This window comes from Mauremys mutica, chromosome 18 (genome assembly GCF_020497125.1).
Source record: "Mauremys mutica isolate MM-2020 ecotype Southern chromosome 18, ASM2049712v1, whole genome shotgun sequence".
Lineage (NCBI taxonomy): Eukaryota > Metazoa > Chordata > Testudines > Geoemydidae > Mauremys > Mauremys mutica.
The window spans coordinates 8,258,173-8,275,948 of record NC_059089.1 but is presented as its reverse complement, the minus strand read 5'-3'; the positions used below and the strand labels follow the sequence as shown (position 1 = coordinate 8,275,948).

At 54.5% G+C, this 17,776-nt stretch overlaps 1 protein-coding gene across 7 annotated transcripts in view; it reads left to right on the top strand.

Moving 5' to 3' along the window:
• Window positions 1-17,776, top strand: part of LOC123352472 — a 66,609-nt gene that overhangs the window by 43,854 nt on the left and 4,979 nt on the right. For 6 of the 7 annotated variants that reach the window (XM_044992637.1, XM_044992636.1, XM_044992640.1 and 3 more), the window contains 5 exons: window positions 879-1,042; window positions 4,060-4,172; window positions 5,902-6,026; window positions 9,264-9,479; window positions 10,658-10,762. In XM_044992637.1, the coding sequence (XP_044848572.1) occupies window positions 879-1,042; window positions 4,060-4,172; window positions 5,902-6,026; window positions 9,264-9,479; window positions 10,658-10,762 (723 nt within the window). Of the gene's footprint in view, window positions 1-878; window positions 1,043-4,059; window positions 4,173-5,901; window positions 6,027-9,263; window positions 9,480-10,657; window positions 10,801-17,776 lie in introns of all 7 variants that reach the window. The other variant, XM_044992635.1, reaches the window with a different exon arrangement.

Genomic DNA, 17,776 nt, shown 5'->3' with positions numbered 1-17,776 from the left:
CAGACACGGCCTGGCCCCCTGTGGCAGACACAGCCCGGCCCCCTGTGGCAGACACAGCCCGGCCCGGCACAACCCAGCCCTCTGTGGCAGACACGGCCCGGCCCGGCCCCCTGTGGCAGACACGGCCCGGCCCGGCCCCCTGTGGCAGACACGGCCCGGCCCGGCCCGGCCCGGCCCGGCCCCCTGTGGCAGACACGGCCCGGCCCGGCCCGGCCCGGCCCGGCCCCCTGTGGCAGACACGGCCCGGCCCGGCCCGGCCTGGCCCCCTGTGGCAGACACGGCCCGGCCCGGCCCGGCCCCCTGTGGCAGACACGGCCCGGCCCGGCCCCCTGTGGCAGACACGGCCCGGCCTGGCCCGGCCCCCTGTGGCAGACACGGCCCGGCCCGGCCCCCTGTGGCAGACACGGCCCGGCCTGGCCCGGCCCCCTGTGGCAGACACGGCCCGGCCTGGCCCGGCCCCCTGTGGCAGACACAGCCCGGCCCGGCCCGGCCCAGTATGCTGTTTGCCATGGCGTGTTGTGTGGGGCTGTGCTAGAATAGCATGGTACGCTATAGCCCAGCCCCCATCTGGGTAAATAAATAGAAAATGGAAAGTGGGAACGCGAGCTCGGACTGAAAAGACCAAAGGGGTGAGAGTGGGTAAGGACTGCATGGGCATTAGCCCGGGGATGTGTGTGTGTGTGTGTCTGCCCGGAGAGGCAGGTTGGGCCCAGAGATGGGCCATGTTTGGGTTTGGACTGAGTGGGGGGTTCTGTGGTTCTTCCTGATCATTTCCTCCCCCCACTGCTGAGTGCTGTGCCTGCTCGGATGCTCCACTGCTGTTCCATAAGATGATCCTGAGCCCCTGTTTCTGAGACAGTGTTTTCTCTCCGTGGCAGTTCCCTCGAGCCGCTGCCCCACGGAGCCTGGCTGGAGACACTGGAATGGCAGCTGCTACTACCTGGACTCGTCCTTGGCTGGCAGCACCTGGCAGGAGGGGCTGCGAATGTGTCGGCAGTTCAGACAGACAGAGCTGCTGTATCTGACCTCGCGCCAGGAGAAGGTGAGAGCCAGAGAGCCCAACCCAGCAGAGCGCCAGAGACCCGCTGGACTAGCATGTGCCTCAGGCCTCCGAGAGGACATGAGGTGGGGCAGGGCTCCCGGCCCTGCTGCTGGAACAGGGCTCTAATCTGGGGGCCATCGAACCCAGCCGCCCAGCACCCTGAGCAGGCAGAGTCCTAACACTGAAACCAAGAGGAGCCGGAGGACATAGACCAGGGTGTGAAGAACAGGAAGGGGGCAGAATAGACTGATTTTAACTGTGTGCGTAGGAAACAAGCCCCCCCCCCCATCTCTCACACAGGTCGTTGTCTTCACACTGGGCTGCCTAACGTCAGGCATCCAGATGCAGAGGTGCTGAGCTCGCCCCGAGCTGCAGGGACTCAGCGTTGCTGTGATCTCTAGGCCCAACGCTTTGAAATGTGGCGCAGGAGCTGGGGGACCAAATTTCCCTGTGCTCAATACAGGACACCCGGCAAAATTACTTGTGTTCAAGCGAGTTCAAGGGCAGCCAGTCAGAACTGGGCAGTACAAACGTTCAAATTAACACCAAGTTGACTGAGCTCCTGGTAAAAAGAAATACTGGGTAGTTGGGTTCTTTTTATTTACCTTCTTATCTTGAAGGCTTTAGAGATCACTCGGGGAGAGGTGACGCCCCCCATCCTGCCCCCTCACGGGGAGAGATGACACACACGCCTACCCCCCTCCCCTGCACGGGGAGAGGTGACACGCCCCCCATCCTGCCCCCTCACGGGGAGAGGTGACACACACCCCTACCCCGCCCCCCGCACGGGGAGAGGTGACACCCCCCCCCATTCCGCCCCTGCATGGGGAGAGGTGACGCCCCCCATCCTGCCCCCTCACGGGGAGAGGTGACACACACCTCTACCCCACCCCCGCATGGGGAGAGGTGACACCCCCCCCCCATCTCGCCCCCGCACGGGGAGAGGTGACACCCCCCATCCTGCCCCCTCACGGGGAGAGGTGACACACACCCCTACCCCGCCCCTGCACGGGGAGAGGTGACACCCCCCCCATCCCGCCCCCGCACGGGGGGAGGTGACACCCCTCCCCACCCCACCCCCGCATGGGGAGAGGTGACACCCCCCCCACCCCGCCCCCGCACGGGGAGAGGTGACACACACCCCACCCCGCCCCCGCACAGGGAGAGGTGACACATCCCCCTATCGCGTCCCCGCATGGGGAGAGGTGACACACACCCCTACCCCGCCCCCGCACGGGGAGAGGTGACACCCCCCCATCCCACCCCCGCACGGGGAGAGGTGACACACATCCCTACCCCGCCCCCGCACAGGGAGAGGTGACACCCCCCCCTATCCTACCCCTGCACGGGGAAAGGTGACACCCCCCCATCCCACCCCCGCACGGGGAGAGGTGACACACACCCCTACCCCGCCCCCGCACAGGGAGAGGTGACACACACCCCTATCCTACCCCTGCACGGGGAAAGGTGACATCCCCCCCCATTCCGCCCCTGCACGGGGAGAGGTGACACATCCCCCTACCCCGCCCCCGCACAGGGAGAGGTGACACACACCCCTATCCTACCCCTGCACGGGGAGAGGTGACACCCCCCCATCCTGACCCCTCATGGGGAGAGATGACACACCCGCCTCCCCCCCTCCCCTGCATGGGGAGAGGTGACACACACCCCTATCCTACCCCTGCACCGGGAGAGGTGACACCCCTCCATCCTGCCCCCTCACGGGGAGAGGTGACACACACCCCTACCCCGCCCCCGCATGGGGAGAGGACACACACACACTCCCGTACACCTCTCTCACACAGGGAGTGGGTAGCTGACCAACCCAACTCTCCCTGCCCAGCATTCTCTGCCCTCCATGCCTGGCTGGGCCCCCAGGATGGACCCGCCTCTCCTGGTGCCTGGCGCTGTGTCTTCCCGAGGCAACGTGGGTGGGGGCACACAGGGCGCCCCCACCCCTGATTTCTGCCAGGGTGCACACCAGAATGTGGCCAGCAGCAGCCTTTCGTCCCTGGGTGGGAGGGAAGGGACGGGAGTTGCTTTCAGCTGCGGGAGAGGGGGAGAAGGGGTGAGCTGGCCCGGGTCGTTGCAGAGCTCATCTCTTCTCCTCCCCCTCACTCTGCCCCCCTCCCCGCAGCGCGTGGCTGGAAGCAGCTTGTCCCTTCCTACCTGCACAGTGACGAAAGGCAGCTAACACCTCCAGGCTGCTGCTGGCCACCAGCATAACCCAGCCGCTTCCTGTCCCCCGGCTACAGTGTGGGCAGGAAGGGGTTAAGCCTTGGCATGTGCAGGGCTTGGCTCCTCCTGGTCAGAGCCTTGGGCCGGAGGGTCCTGGGTTTTCCCGGGGCGCTGGTCCAGCGGGGGAAGGAAGGAACCTGCCGGCCAGGCTGTTTGTCAGCTGCGCGCTCCGACCAGGGGCTGGTTCTCCGCACAGCTGGGAGCAGGACGTGCCCGGCTGGGGGCGGGCAGCGGGAGGTGAAAGGGAAAAGCAGGGAGAGGACAGAGAGAGGGGAAGCATGTAAAGGGCAGACGGGGGGGGGGCAGGAGAGGCTGGCGCCTGTCCGCATTCACCAGTTGCTGCAGCTCTCAGCGCGCAGCTAGTGCTGGCTGGAAACGGGACAGGGGGCTGGGCCCTGCTGGCCGAGAGCCAGCACGCAGTGGGGGCTGCGCTGACAACCCAGCAGGGGGAGCGGCCGGTCCCGAGTACTGCATCTTCGCCCCACCACCAGCCTTTTACACCCACACCCAACATCAGCCCCTGGACCCCCCCCCACTCACTGCTGGTGGGCGGAGGGCTGGCAAGCAAGGATCCGGCCAGCAGCAGGACCCGCCAGTACTGATAGGGGGAGACAGAAAATGTGGGACAATTTGTATGTTTTAAAGAAAAAGTCAGGACACTTGCAGGAGGGCTTAAATACACGACTACCCCGTCAAAAACGGGACATCTGGTTACCCTACACAGGAGTGTAAGAGGATGTCTTGCCCCTCAGTCCTGAGACTGTCCCGTTTCCTTCCAGGACTGGGTATGTTCACACTTCAGGGGTGCCTTCTGGACAGGCCTGAATGATCAGACGGATGAATCCGTATTTCAATGGACTACACGCGATCCCATCACCAGGCAGCTCGCGGAGTGAGCACTTGGCTTTCCTGATACTTGTTGACATGGACGTTACATGAAAGCTGTTACGGCAGGGCCTGTACAAGTCTTGGCCAGGCAGAGGAACACAGGAATCAGCAGGCTGGATCAGACGCCGGTCCATTTAGTCCAGTGTGCTGTCCCCGACAGTGGCCAGGACAAGACACTTCCTGCAGGGAAGGCGTTTGAAACCCCCCACTAGGCAATTCGGGAGTAAACCTCCCCTCAGAAAAGTTTCTTCCTAAATCCCCGCAGTGGGTTCTGGCTCTTGCACTGAAGCATGGGGGTTTCTATCTCCAAATGTTGTGCCCAGCCATCAAATGGGATAACGTCCTCATTATCCAGAGAAGTCTCCCCTCCTTTGTGAACTGCTGCTAAGCTATTGCCGTCTGTTAATGACATGGGAGCTGGGACTGAGACCCAGCAAACATCCCAGCTAGGGGCCACCAAATGCCCACTGGGTGGGAAGATCTGTTCATCTCTGTGATGTGGGCTGGAGTCACACACATCCCCTGCAGGTGGAAGGCTCTGTAGCTCATTAGCAACACCCTGAGGCAGCCAGCCCCCCCCCCCCCCGTGCTGATGTGCCACCGAGGAGAGCAAAGTTGTGTTCTGGAGAGAGACGTCAGTTCGATCAATCTCTGACCCGTGTGGCGCTCACACAGGGCGAGTCTTCTGCTCTCTTCACCCACAAGCAGTGGTCTTGCCCCACACAGGCCATTAGCCAAGTTTGAACATATAACCTCCAGATACACAGCCCAGATCTCCACCCACTGCAGCTAGAGGAGGAACCGTTGGGAGAGGCCTGCTGTTATCCTGTGCGGGGAGCAGCTATTTGTGAGCCAGCACTAAAGCACTGGGTGTCAGGATTCCTGGGTTCTGTGCCTGGCTCTGGGAGCTGGGTGGTCTGGTGGTTCCAGGCAGTGTAGCCCTGTTTGGGACACCTGCAGGAAATGAACCTGGGATCTCGAGATCTAAAAGCACCAGTTTCTGCCACTTGAAGGAAAGGGCTGTTCCTGGTAGCTCAGAGCAGGGGCAGAGTCCTAAATCGCTAGATGTGATCTAGCCACTAGAAGGGGACAAAGGTCCATGCGGTGGGAGTGTGTGTGTTGCATACATTCTTGACATACAGTGCAACGCAGCCTCCCAATTTCCCAGGAAGGCTTGGTGGATTTGTCATCACTGGATGTTTTTCTGAAAGCTCTGCTCTAGGGATTATTCGGGGGCGGCGCACCAGCCAGTGCTCTGCAGGAAGGGCAGACTAGCTGATCAAGTGCCGGTTTCTGGCATTGGAATCTGTGACTCTGTACAGAGCATCATGCAAAGGCCCTATCTCCTTTCAAGTGACAGTTCACAGTTTGGCCAGTAGATGGCCCCCCAGTCAGGCTACCTGCCTCTCCAGCGGGGAGTGCAGGGTGCTGCCTGGTGCCTCAACTGCTCCTTGCAGAGATGTGTTTTTGCCACAGGTTTCAACTGTGCTGCAGGGAGCATCAGACACAGCATAACCCAACTTCTCTCTGTAAGGGCAGGTCTGTGCCAGGGCCTCCTGGGAGTTCCCACCTTCCTACCCGAAGAGAAGCCCCTCTGAGCAGGCCAGGGGAGCTAGGCTGCTGAGAGGAAGGGGTGGTCAGCAACGCTGGGCGTAGGGCTTAGGCGAGTGCTGGGGCTGGCCACGCCTTGCCACACAGTAACAGCCCCGCTGTTCATTTATGTTTTGGGGAAGGCACTTACGAGACGACCTGGCGGACGGCGGCCTGAAGGATTGTGTGTGGCTGGATACAGCAAGCGGACTTCTAACGGATGCCAGCTGTGAGGAGAGAAAGCCGTTCATCTGCAAGTGCAGCGAGGGTAAGGGACTAGCCAGAGCCTGAGCCCCACGCTGGCTTTCCCAGGAGCAGGACAGCACTTCCGCTGCATTGACAGCCCTGGGGACTGAGTCCATTAGCTAACCCCAGAGCAGGTGCAGCCTGGGCTCGGCCGTGGGAACTTCCCTCCTTCCCCCCTCCCCTGCCATGGGAGGGGGCTGACAGGGGGGCCTGTTCTTTCTGGCCTAGCTGGTCCTTGGCCCTGCCATTATGACTGCCAGTAAGTGGGCAAAGCAGCGTCCGTTGTAGGGCTGGACAGAGAACAGGACAGGGATCCCCCAGCTCATTTCCCTCTGGGGCCAGCAAACAGACATGACTTTAGTCCCTCCCAGCCCAGCAGAACTGCAGAGAGATGCTTGCTGGCCTCCCAGCTTGCAAAGGCCGCTCCAGTGGAAGTGCAGTGTCCTCCCTGGCCCCAGCCATCGCTCGCCAAGGTCCTGTGTCTGGTCAGTGGCCAGAGGAGTAACGTGGGGCTGCTTTGGGCAGGACTCGAATGGTTCTCCTTGATTCAGGGAGGTCCTTCTTTTGTGATGTCTTCTCTAACTTGTTGTACAGTAACTTAAAGTCGTCCCAGTTAACGTTGTTTCGTTGTTACATTGCTGATCAATTAGGGAACATGCTCGTTTAAAGTTGTGTAATGCTCTCTTATAACGTTGTTTGGCAGCCACCTGCTTTGTCCACTGCTTGAAGAAAGAGCAGCCGGTTGGAGCTAGCTGGTGGGGGCTTGGAACCAGGGTGGACCAGCAGCCCCCCCATCAGCTCCCCGCTCCCCTAAGTTCCCTGTGTGGCAGCTGCCCAGCAGGCTATCAATTGTCGGCAGTTCAGCTGTCCCTCCCCCACTGCCATGTGCTGCTCCTGTCCTCTGCCTGGGAGCTGCTCCCAGGAGCCTCCTGCTTGCCTGGGGTGGTGGGGGGGAAAGGGGGCCTAGTATCCCAGTCCCCCCTGCTCACCCCATTTCCATAGAGCGGCAGGGGTGTGGGTGACAGAACAGAGCTCAGGACTGAGGGAGCTTGCTGGAAGCAGCTGCTGTCTCAACTTCCTAGTCTACTTAAAAAGGCAATGTACTTAGAGTGGGGTCAGCGTACTTAAAGGGACAATGCACATCTAGCTTTCTCACACACAGGGTGTGTGTCCCTGTCTCTCTCTGCCATGCTGTCTCCCCTCCCTCCATTCGTGCTGCCTTGTAGAGTGTGAGGCTACATTAACAACAACGTGTTAACCCTTGAGGGCTCAGCCGAGTGCTAGTTCATCATTTAGCAGTAAGGCATTCCCCAGGAAATATCCCACCCTCTGACTTCACCACCTCAACCAAGCTTCACAATCGACATTGCTGTGTACAGTATTCAATTGTTTGTTTAAAACTTATACTGTGTGTGTATATATATATAATATAGTCTTTTGTCTGGTGAAAAAAATTTCCCTGGAACCTAACCCCCCCATTTACATTAATTCTTATGGGGAAGTTGGATTCATTTAACATCGTTTTGCTTAAAGTTGCATTTTTCAGGAACAGAACTACAACGTTAAGTGAGGAGTTACTGTATAAAGCTTCTCTGTCCCTTGACCTGCCTCTGGGGGCCGGGCTCTGTCAGAGCTCACAGGGGGCTGGCTCAAGTGAAATTTCTGAGCTCTCCAGGAGTGCAACTCTCTATTCCTGCAGAGTTTAGGAGCTCGCCAGAACTGCTGCCTCCTCCAGCCCCTTAGCAGCCTCTTTCTGCAGGTGCACCCCAGTGAGCTCTGCCCTCCAGATCCTTCCCCCCTACCCACACACACGACCACTTGTCTAGGAGCACTACTAAGCCAAGGGGGTTTGGGATGCCTGGGAAGGAACCTGCAGAGTTTAAAAACAGGTTCCTAAGCTTGGGAAGGCCTAGTTTATGGGTAATTAGTTTGTAATTACATCTTCTTTAGAAACATCTTCCTTATAGCCACCATCAAACCATCAAATCTGAGCTGAAAATAACCCCTAGCACCATGGCAGTCACAAAAAGTATCTCGCCTTTGATCTTTAATTACTTGTAATTTTGCAAGGAATTAAATTCTTAAAGCCAAACGGTAACAATTTGGCACGTCGTCTTAATAACCCCTTCCTTTGTGTCTGTAGCAATAGCAAGGAGTACACAGACTAGATCACAATTCTCCTGGCACGGTGTATCCGCCTCACCTTCCAAACAGATGTCCTTGTTCCCCTGTTCCCAGCAACGCCCAGCGCTGGCCGGGGGAAGAGCTCAATGAGGGGCAGCAGCAGGAGGAATCCGAATAAAACTGAAATTTGAGCATGTGCCGGATTGGGACGGAGGGTCACGTTCTGCTCCAGAATGTCACGTCTCGGGCAGAATTAGCAGCCCCTGTTCCTGCTGAGCCCGGGGGGAAGCTGAGAGCCCTGGCACAGTCTGGGTGGGAGAACAGGCTGGGTGCCCCCTTTCCCATCACTGCCCCCCACTCCCCGGGGGCGTTTGTGCTCCCCCCCCCGCTTTGGAAGCAGCTACTTTCTCCTCCGCTTCCTTCACGCCGCCTCACAGGCTCCTGCCATGTGTCCCAGTCAGAAAGTGGGACAGCACTGGGCCCAATCCTGTCCCTCCTCCACCTCCCTTAGTCTGCCCTGGCGGGGGAGCTGGCTCTGAGCCCTGCCCTCCAGCCCCAGCACAGGAAGCATGACAGGAGGTGGCTGGAAAAAGAGCCGTGAGTTTCTGAGGGTGGGTGCTCAGCCCCTGTCATGTGTCTCACCCACAACGGAGGCCCCACCAATGGCTAGTCCCGTGCGGAAAGGTGGCCCTGCTGTTTGGCTGGGTGGAGGCAGTGAATCCAGCCCCAAAGGGCGTTTATTGGAGGCCGGTTCCCGGTGCAGCAGCACACCTGCTTACACTTCCTCCTGCCCCAGAGCATCCTCCTGCGCTGCCCATTCCCTGCCGCCCCTTTTGGCTTTAGCCGTGGCTGGGGTTTGAAGCTGGCTGTGGCTTGTTGGGGACACACCGACACCTCGGAACTCCTGGGTGGCTGCGGGTTTCTGTTCCTGCTCATTGTCACGTGCCCTGCCGTGCCTGCAGCGGGACCGTCATGTCCAGCAGCGCCATGGCACTGGGGCGCGAGGGTCTAGTGCAGGGCATTTGCTGGCTGTGCGGAGTGGAAAGGAGGCCGTGGCTCGCAGCTGTGTGTCTGACAGCACATGTGTTTCATGAGAGACCCAGAGAAATTGTTTTTCACCCTCTGCTTCCCCCAGCTACCGAGTGGTTTGTGAAGCAGCCTGGCCGGGGCGTGGTGGGAGACCCAGCATTCCTACACCCCTCTGCCGAGAGCCTGGAGCAGGCCAAGCAGGAGTGCCTCCGTGAGAGGAGCGTGTGCGCAGCCGTTCTGCAGGCTGGGACGGGCGTCTACCTGATCAGCTCCACGGCTGGCATCATCTCCCGACCCAACTCCACACTCTACATATGGACCAGTAAGAGCAGATCCCCACCCAAAGGCCTCCCAGCCTCATATCTGCAAAGCGGTAGCATGGCCTCGTGCTGAGAGCAAGGCATTGTGGGCCTGAGCCTACCCTGCCTGGCTCCTTGCCGAGTCATTGACACCCAGGCAAGGGGAGTGCCCGGGTGTTGGTGTAGGGTGGGGGAGGAGCAGGCTTGGGGACTTAGCAGACCTGGGTTCTAGTTCTAGCTCTGCCACTCATCTGCTGTGTGACTTGGGTCAGTCAGGCCCATCAATCAGTGCCTCAGTTTCCTCCCCGCCCTAGCTTCACTGTTGGGCCGCAGGGCAGGTAAACTGGGAATAAGCCTGGTACAGGGGGGCTGCTGCATTGCCTGTATCCCGGCCTCTGGCACAGGGCGTGCTCCAGGGCAGGCTGGGGGCAGGGCAGAGACAGGGTGGGCGCTGGGGATTGGGGGGAGGGAGAGGGAGGGGGCATGGCTGGGGAGGTCCTATGCCCTGCTGATTCTGTACCTCTACAAAGCCCCATGGGGTGTAAGTCAGGCCCAGCGTGCCCTGTGTCCTGGGGCCGGTGCAGGATGAGTCTGTTAACCCATTTGTGCAACCAGGGTGACCAGTGGTCCCGATAAAATTGGGACTGTCCCGATTTTCAGGTGTTTGTCCCGCCTCCCGATCAATGTTTGGTCAGGACGCAATTTGTCCTGATATTTCGCACTCCTGGTTTGTTTGGTTTGGTTTTGTTCCGCTGGCGGGACTCCGCCGTTTTTCCCCCCTCTGCCGGCAGGACTCCAGGACTCCGGTTTTTTTTTTTTTACTGTGCTGGTAGGACTCCGCTTTTATTTTTATTTTATTTTTTTTCCCCTGTGCCGGTGGGACTCTGGGACGCCGGGTTATTTTCTCTCTCTATCTCTCTGCTGGCGGGACTCCGTTTATTTTCTTTCTCCCCTCCCCCGCCCCGCCGGCGGGACTCCGTTATTTTATTTTTCCCTCTCTGCTGGCGCTTCTTTTTTTTTTGCTCCGCCGGCAGGACTCACCCCCCCCACCCCGTGTGTCCCATCTGGTCACCCTCTGTGCGACGCTTGCTCTGCTCTGTGAAGGCTGTCAGGGGGCTGGGTGGGTGCCAAGGGCTAGATCTGTTCACCCAGCCTATGGCCTGCTGCGCTCTGCTGAGCATCCTCTCCTCTTCGGTTGCAGTCTGTGCTGAGGGGTTCAGCGGCCTGCGCTGTCATAGATACACTGCCCCCCAAGAGCGACCCGCGTGTGATTGCAGTGGCAGAGTCCGGGTGTCGGCAGCCCAAGGTGAGAGCCCTGGCCCTTCTGCTGCCTGGTCTGGTGAGGTGAGAAAAGGGGTTGGGGGTGGCGGGAGCCTTGGGGTGTGTCATTCCATAGGGGATGTTAATCGGGAATCCTACAGAAAGTGGAAACAGGGATGAATTGCTAAGGCAGATTATAAAAGAATAGCACAAGCATAGAATCCTAGAACTGGAAGGGACCTGGAGAGGTCATCTAGTCCAGTCCCGAGCACTCATGGCAGGACTAAATATTATCTAGACCATTCCTGACAGGTGTTTGTCTAACTTGCTCTTAAAAATCTCCAGTGATGGAGATTCCACAACCTCCCTAGGCAATTTATTCCAGTGCTTAACCACCCTGACAGGAAAATTTTTCCAACCTAAACCTCCTGTGCTGCAATTTAAGCCCATTGCTTCTTGTCCTGTCCTCAGAGGTTAAGAACAATTTTTCTTCCTCCTCCTTGTAACAACCTTTTATGTACTTGAAAACTGTTATCATGTCCCCCCTCAGTCTGCTCTTTTCCAGACTAAACAAACCCAATTTTTTCAATCTTCCCTCATAGCTCATGTTTTCTAGATCTTTTTGTTGCTCCTCTCTGGACTCTCTCCAATTTGTCCACATCCTTCCTGAATTGTGGCGCCCAGAACTGGACACAATACTCCAGTTGAGGCCTAATCAGCGCGGAGTAGAGCGGAAGAATTACTTCTCGTGTCTTGCTTACGACACTCCTGCTAATACATCCCAGAATGATGTTTGCTTTTTTTGCAACAGTGTTACACTGTTGACTCTTATTTAGTTTGTGGTCCACTATGACCCCCAGATCCCTTTCCACAGTGCTCCTTCCTAGGCAGTCATTTCCCAGTTTGTTCCTTCCTAAATGGAGTACTTTGCATTTGTCCTTATTAAATTTCAGCCTATTGACTTCAGGCCATGTCTCCAGTTTGCCCAGATCATTTTGAATTTAAATCCTATCCTCCAAATCACTTGAAACCTTTCCCAGCTTGGTATCATCCACAAACTTTATCAATGTACTCTCTATGCTATTATCTAAATCATTGATGAAGGTATTGAACAGAACTGGACCCAGAACCGATCCCTGCGGGACCCCACTCCTTATGTCCATCCAGCATGACTGTGAACCACTGTAACTACTCTTTGGGAACCGTTTTCCCACCAGTTTTGCACCCACCTTATAGTAGCTCCATGTAGGTTGCGTTTCCCTGGTTTGTTTATGAGAAGGTCAGGCGAGACAGTATCAAAAGCCTTACTAAAGTGAAGATATACCACACCTACCGCTTCCCCGCATCCACAAGGCTAGTTACCCTGGCTTATCCACAAAGCTATCAGGTTGCTTTGACATGATTTGTTCTTGACAAATCCATGCTGACCGTCACTTATCACCTTAGCATCTTCTTGATGTTTGGAAATTGACTGCTTAATGATTTGCTCCATTATCTTTCCGGGTACAGAAGTTAAGCTGACTGGTCTGTAATTCCCTGGGTTGTCCTTATTTCCCTTTTTATAGATGGGCACTGTATTTGCCCTTTTCCAGTCTTCTGGAATCTCTCCCGTCTTCCATGACTTCTCAAAGATAAGCATGTATGGACAAAATCAGAAACGCTAAGGCACAAAATGGCTTACACCGAGCAAGGGACATAACAGCATAAGAAGAGGTTCTTTAAATATATTAGGAGCAAGAGAAAGACAAAGGAAAGTGTAGGTCCTCTGCTTAGTAGGGAAGGCGTGCTAACAATGGATAACCTCAAGAAAGCCGAGGTATTTAATGCCAATTTTGTTTCAGTCTTCACTAAAAAGGTTAATGGTGACCTGATGCACAAGGTAATTAATATTAACAACCAGGGGGAAGGAACACAAGCCAAAATAGGGAAAGAAGAGGTTAAGGAATATTTGGATAAGTTAGATGTATTCAAATTGGCAGGCCTGATGAAATTCATCCTAATATACTTAAGAACTAGGTGATGCAATCTTGGAACCATTAGCAATTACACCTCTACCTCGATATAACACTGTCCTTGGGAGCCAAAAAATCTTACCGCGTTATAGGTGAAACCGTGTTATATTGAACATGCTTTGATCCACCAGAGTGTGCAAACCCGCCCCCCCAGAGCACTGCTTTACTGCATTATATCCAAATTCGTGTGGCGTTATATCGAGGTAGCGGTGTATCTTCGAGAACTTCTGGAGGATGAGTGAGGTCCCAGAGGACTTGAGAAGGGAAAATATAGCACCTGTCTATAAAAAGGGGAACAAAGAGGATCTGGGGAATAATAGACCAGTCAGCCTAACTTCAGTACTTGAAAAGATACTGGAACAAATCCATAAACATTCAGTTTGTAAGCACCTAGAGGATAATAGGGTTATAAGGAATAGCCAGCATGGATTTGTCAAGAACAAATCTCACCAAACAACCAAATTTCCTTCTTTGAGAGGGATACTGGCCAGGGGCTAGGGAGGAAGCATAGATGTGGTATATCTTGAATTTAGTAAGGTTGTTGACACGGCCCCACATGATGGTCTCATAAGCAAACGAGGGGAAATGTGGTCTAGATGAAATGACCATAAGGTGGGTGCACAACTGGTTGAAAGATTAGACTCAGAATAGTTATTAATGGTTTGCTGTCAGACTGGGAGGACGTATGTAGTAGGCCCCACAGGGTCAGGCCTGAGTCTGGTACTATTCATTATTGTCATAAATGACTTGGAGAATAGATTGGAGAGTGTGCTTACAAAATTTGCAGATGACACCAAGCCGGCAGGTGATGCAAGACCTTTGGAGAACAGGATTAGAATTCAAAACAACCATGACAAATTGGAGAATTGGTCTGAGTTCAACAAGATGAAATTCAGCAAAGATGAGTGTGAGGTACTATGCTTGGGAAGGAAAAATCACACGCACAACTACAAAATGGGAAGTAACTGGCTAGGCGGTAGCACTGCTGAAAAGGCCCTGGGAGTTATACTGGATCACAAATTGATCATGAGCCAAAAATGTGATGCAGCTGCAAAAAAGGGTAATATAATTCTGGGGTGTATTAAAAGGAGTGTCGTATGCAGGGCCAGGTCTACACTATAAATGTACATCAATATAAATACGTTGCTCAAGGGTGTGAAAAATCCACACGTCTTAGCAACACAGTTATACCAACTTAACCCCCGTTATAGACCGCACTGTGTCGATGGGAGGGCTTCTCCTGTCAACATAGCTACCGCCTCTTCTGGGAATGGATGAACTATGCCAGTGGCAGAAGCTGTCCCATCAGTGTGGTAGCGTCTTCACTGAAGCACTACAGCAGTGCAGGTACATCAGTGTAGCTGCGCTGCTGCACCGTTTTGTGTGTAGACCTGCCCTAAGACATGGGAGGTGCTTGCCCCACTCTGCTTGGCACTGGTGAGGCCTCAGCTGGAGTCCTGTGGCCAGTTCTGGGTGCTGCACTTTAGGAAAGATGGAGACAAATTGGAGAGAGTCCAGAGGAGAACAACAGAAATTATAAAGGGTTCAGAAAACATGACCTGTGAGGAAAGATTAAAACAACTGGGTATGTTTAGTGTTGAGAAAAGAAGACGTGGGGGGACCCGACAAGAGTTTTTAGCTAAGCTGGCCGGTATAAAGAGGACTGTGATCAATTGTTCTTCGTGTCCACTGAAGGTAGAACAAGAAGCAGTGGGCTTAGATTCCGATTCCAAGGCCAGAAGGGACCATTGTGATCATCTAGCCTGATCTCCGATGTAACGCAGGCCAGAGACCTGCCCCAAGATAATCCCTAGAGCAGAGCTTTTAGAAAAACACCCAGTCTTGATTGAAAAATTGCTAGTGATGGAGAATCACCACATCCCTTAGTAAATTGTTCCAATGATTAATGACTCTCACTGTTAAAAAATGTAGGTCTTATGTCCAATCTGAATTTGTCTAGCTTCAACTTCCAGCCATTGGTTTGTGTTATATGTGTCTCTGCTAGAGTCCCCCACCCTGTCAGTATGGCCCACATTCTTTGTTCCTAGACAAATACGTTTACATGTAGCCGTATTAAAATGCATATTGTTAGCTTGCACCCAGCTTACCAAGTGATCAAGATCGCTCTGAATCAGTGACCCGTCCTCTTTATTTACTGTTCCCCCAAAGTTTGTGTTGTTTGCAAACTTTGTCAGTGATGAGTTTGTTTCTTTTAGGTTATTGATAAAAATGTTAAATAGTGTAGAGCAGGGGTTCTCCAACTGGGGGTTGGGAGCCCTCAGGGGGTCACGAGGTTATTACATGGGGGGTCACGAGCTGTCAGCCTCCACCTCAAACCCCACTTTTCCTCCACCATTTATAATGGTGTTAAATATATAAAAATGTGTTTTTAATTTATAAGTGGGTTCACACTCAGAGGCTTGCTGTGTGAAAGGGGTCACCAGTACAAAAGTTTGAGAGCCACTGGTGTAGAGCGAAGAACTGATCCCTGTGGGACCCCACTAGAAACACACCCACTTAGTAAAGATTTCTTGTTTATAGTTACATTTTCTAACCTATCAGTTAGCCAGTTTTTAATCCATTTAATGAATGGCCTGTAGTTGCCAGGGTCACCTCTGGAGCCCGTTTTAAAAATTGGCATCACATTAGCTTCCTCCAGTCATTTGGTACAGAAACTGATTTAAATGATAGGTTACAGGTCACAGTTAGTAGTCCTGCAGTTTCACATTTGAGTTCCTTCTGACCTCTTGGGTGAATGCCATCAGGTCCTGGAAACTTATTACTGTTTAGTTTATCCATTTGTTCCCAAACCTCCTCTAATGACACTTCAATCTGGGACTGTTCCTCAGATCTGTCACCCAAAAAGAATGGCTCAGGTTTGGGAATCTTCCTCACATCCTCAACAGTGAAGACCGATGTGAATAATTCATTTAGTTTCTCTGCGATGGCCTTATCGTCTTTGAGTGCTCCTTTAGCATCTCGATCGTCCAGTGGCCTCACTGGTTGTTTAGCAGGTTTCCTGCTTCTGATGTATTTAAAAAAATGTTTGCAATTACTTTTGGAGTCTTTGGCTAGCTGTTCTTCAAATTCTTTTTTGGTCTTTCTAATTATACTTTTACACTTCATTTGCCAGAGTTTATGTTCTTTTCTATTTTCCTCACTAGGATTTATCTTCCACTTTTTAAAGGATGCCTTTTTTCCTCTCACTGCTTTTTTTACTTTGTTGTTGAACCATGGTGGCTCTTTTTTGGTTTTCTGACTATGTTTTTTTAATTTGGGGTCTACGTTTAAGCTGAGCCTCTAGTATGGTGTCTTTAAAAAGCTTCCATGCAGCTTGCAGAGATTTCACTTTTGGCACTGTACCTTTTAATTTCTGTTTCACTAACCTCCTCATTTCTGTGTAGTTCTCCTTTCTGATATTAAATGCTACAGTGCTGGGCCGCTGTAGAGTTTTCCCCACCACAGGGATGTTACATTTAATTATATTATGCTCACTATTACCAAGAGATCCAGCTATATTCACCTCTTGGACCTGATCCTGTGCTCCACTTAAATCAAGGTAAACCAAGAATTGCCTCTCCTCTGGTGGGTTCCAGGACTCGCTGCTCCAAGAAGCAGTCATTTAAGGTGTCAAGAAACTTTATCTCAGCATATCTTCCTGAGGTGACATGTACCCAGTCAATATGGGGATAGTTGAAATCCCCCATTATTATTGAGTTTTGTATTTTAATAGCCTCTCTAATCTCCCTGAGCATTTCAGAGTCACTATCACCATCCCAGAGTCCTGCGTGGCCTGGGCTGTGTTGTGGGACCCAGTGTTGTGTATGGCCTGGACTTAGCTTTGCCAACCTTCCAGGATTGTCCTGGAGTTTCCAGGAATTAAAGATTAATCTTTAATTAAAGATAATGTCATGTGATGAAACCTCCAGGAATTCATCCAGCCAAAGTTGGCAACCCTACCTGGCCTGTGTTGTGGGACCCAGAGTTGTGCGTGGCTGGGGCAGGTCTGGGCTGTGTTGTGGGCCCCAGAGTTGTGTGTGGCTGGGGCAGGTGAGGGCTGTGTTGTGGGCCCCAGAGTTGTGTGTGGCTGGGGCAGAGGAGGGCTGTGTTGTGGGCCCCAGAGTTGTGCGTGGCTGGGGCAGGGGAGGGTTGTGTTGTGGGCCCCAGAGTTGTGCGTGGCCGGGGCAGGTCTGGGCTGTGTTGTGGGCCCCAGAGTTGTGCGTGGCTGGGGCAGGTCTGGGCTGTTTTGTGGGCCCCAGAGTTGTGCCTGGCTGGGGCGGGTGAGGGTTGTGTTGTAGGACCCAGTGTTGTGTGTGTCCGGGGAAAGTGAGGGCTGTATTGTGGGACTCAGTGTTGTGTGTGGCTGGGGCAGGTCTGGGCTGTGTTGTGGGCCCCAGAGTTGTGCGTGGCTGGGGCAGGGGAGGGTTGTGTTGTGGGCCCCAGAGTTGTGCGTGGCTGGGGCGGGTGAGGGTTGTGTTGTGGGCCCCAGTGTAGTGCGTGGCTGGGGCAGAGGAGGGCTGTGTTGTGGGCCCCAGAGTTGTGCGTGGCTGGGGCAGGGGAGGGTTGTGTTGTGGGCCCCAGAGTTGTGCGTGGCTGGGGCAGGTCTGGGCTGTGTTGTGGGCCCCAGTGTTGTGCGTGGCTGGGGCAGGGGAGGGTTGTGTTGTGGGCCCCAGAGTTGTGCGTGGCTGGGGCAGGGGAGGGCTGTGTTGTGGGCCCCAGAGTTGTGCGTGGCTGGGGCAGAGGAGGGCTGTGTTGTGGGCCCCAGAGTTGTGCGTGGCTGGGGCAGGGGAGGGTTGTGTTGTGGGCCCCAGAGTTGTGCGTGGCTGGGGCAGGTCTGGGCTGTGTTGTGGGCCCCAGAGTTGTGCGTGGCTGGGGCAGAGGAGGGCTGTGTTGTGGGCCCCAGTGTTGTGCGTGGCTGGGGCAGGGGAGGGTTGTGTTGTGGGCCCCAGAGTTGTGCGTGGCCGGGGCAGGTCTGGGCTGTGTTGTGGGACCCAGAGTTGTGCGTGGCAGGGGCAGAGGAGGGCTGTGTTGTGGGCCCCAGTGTTGTC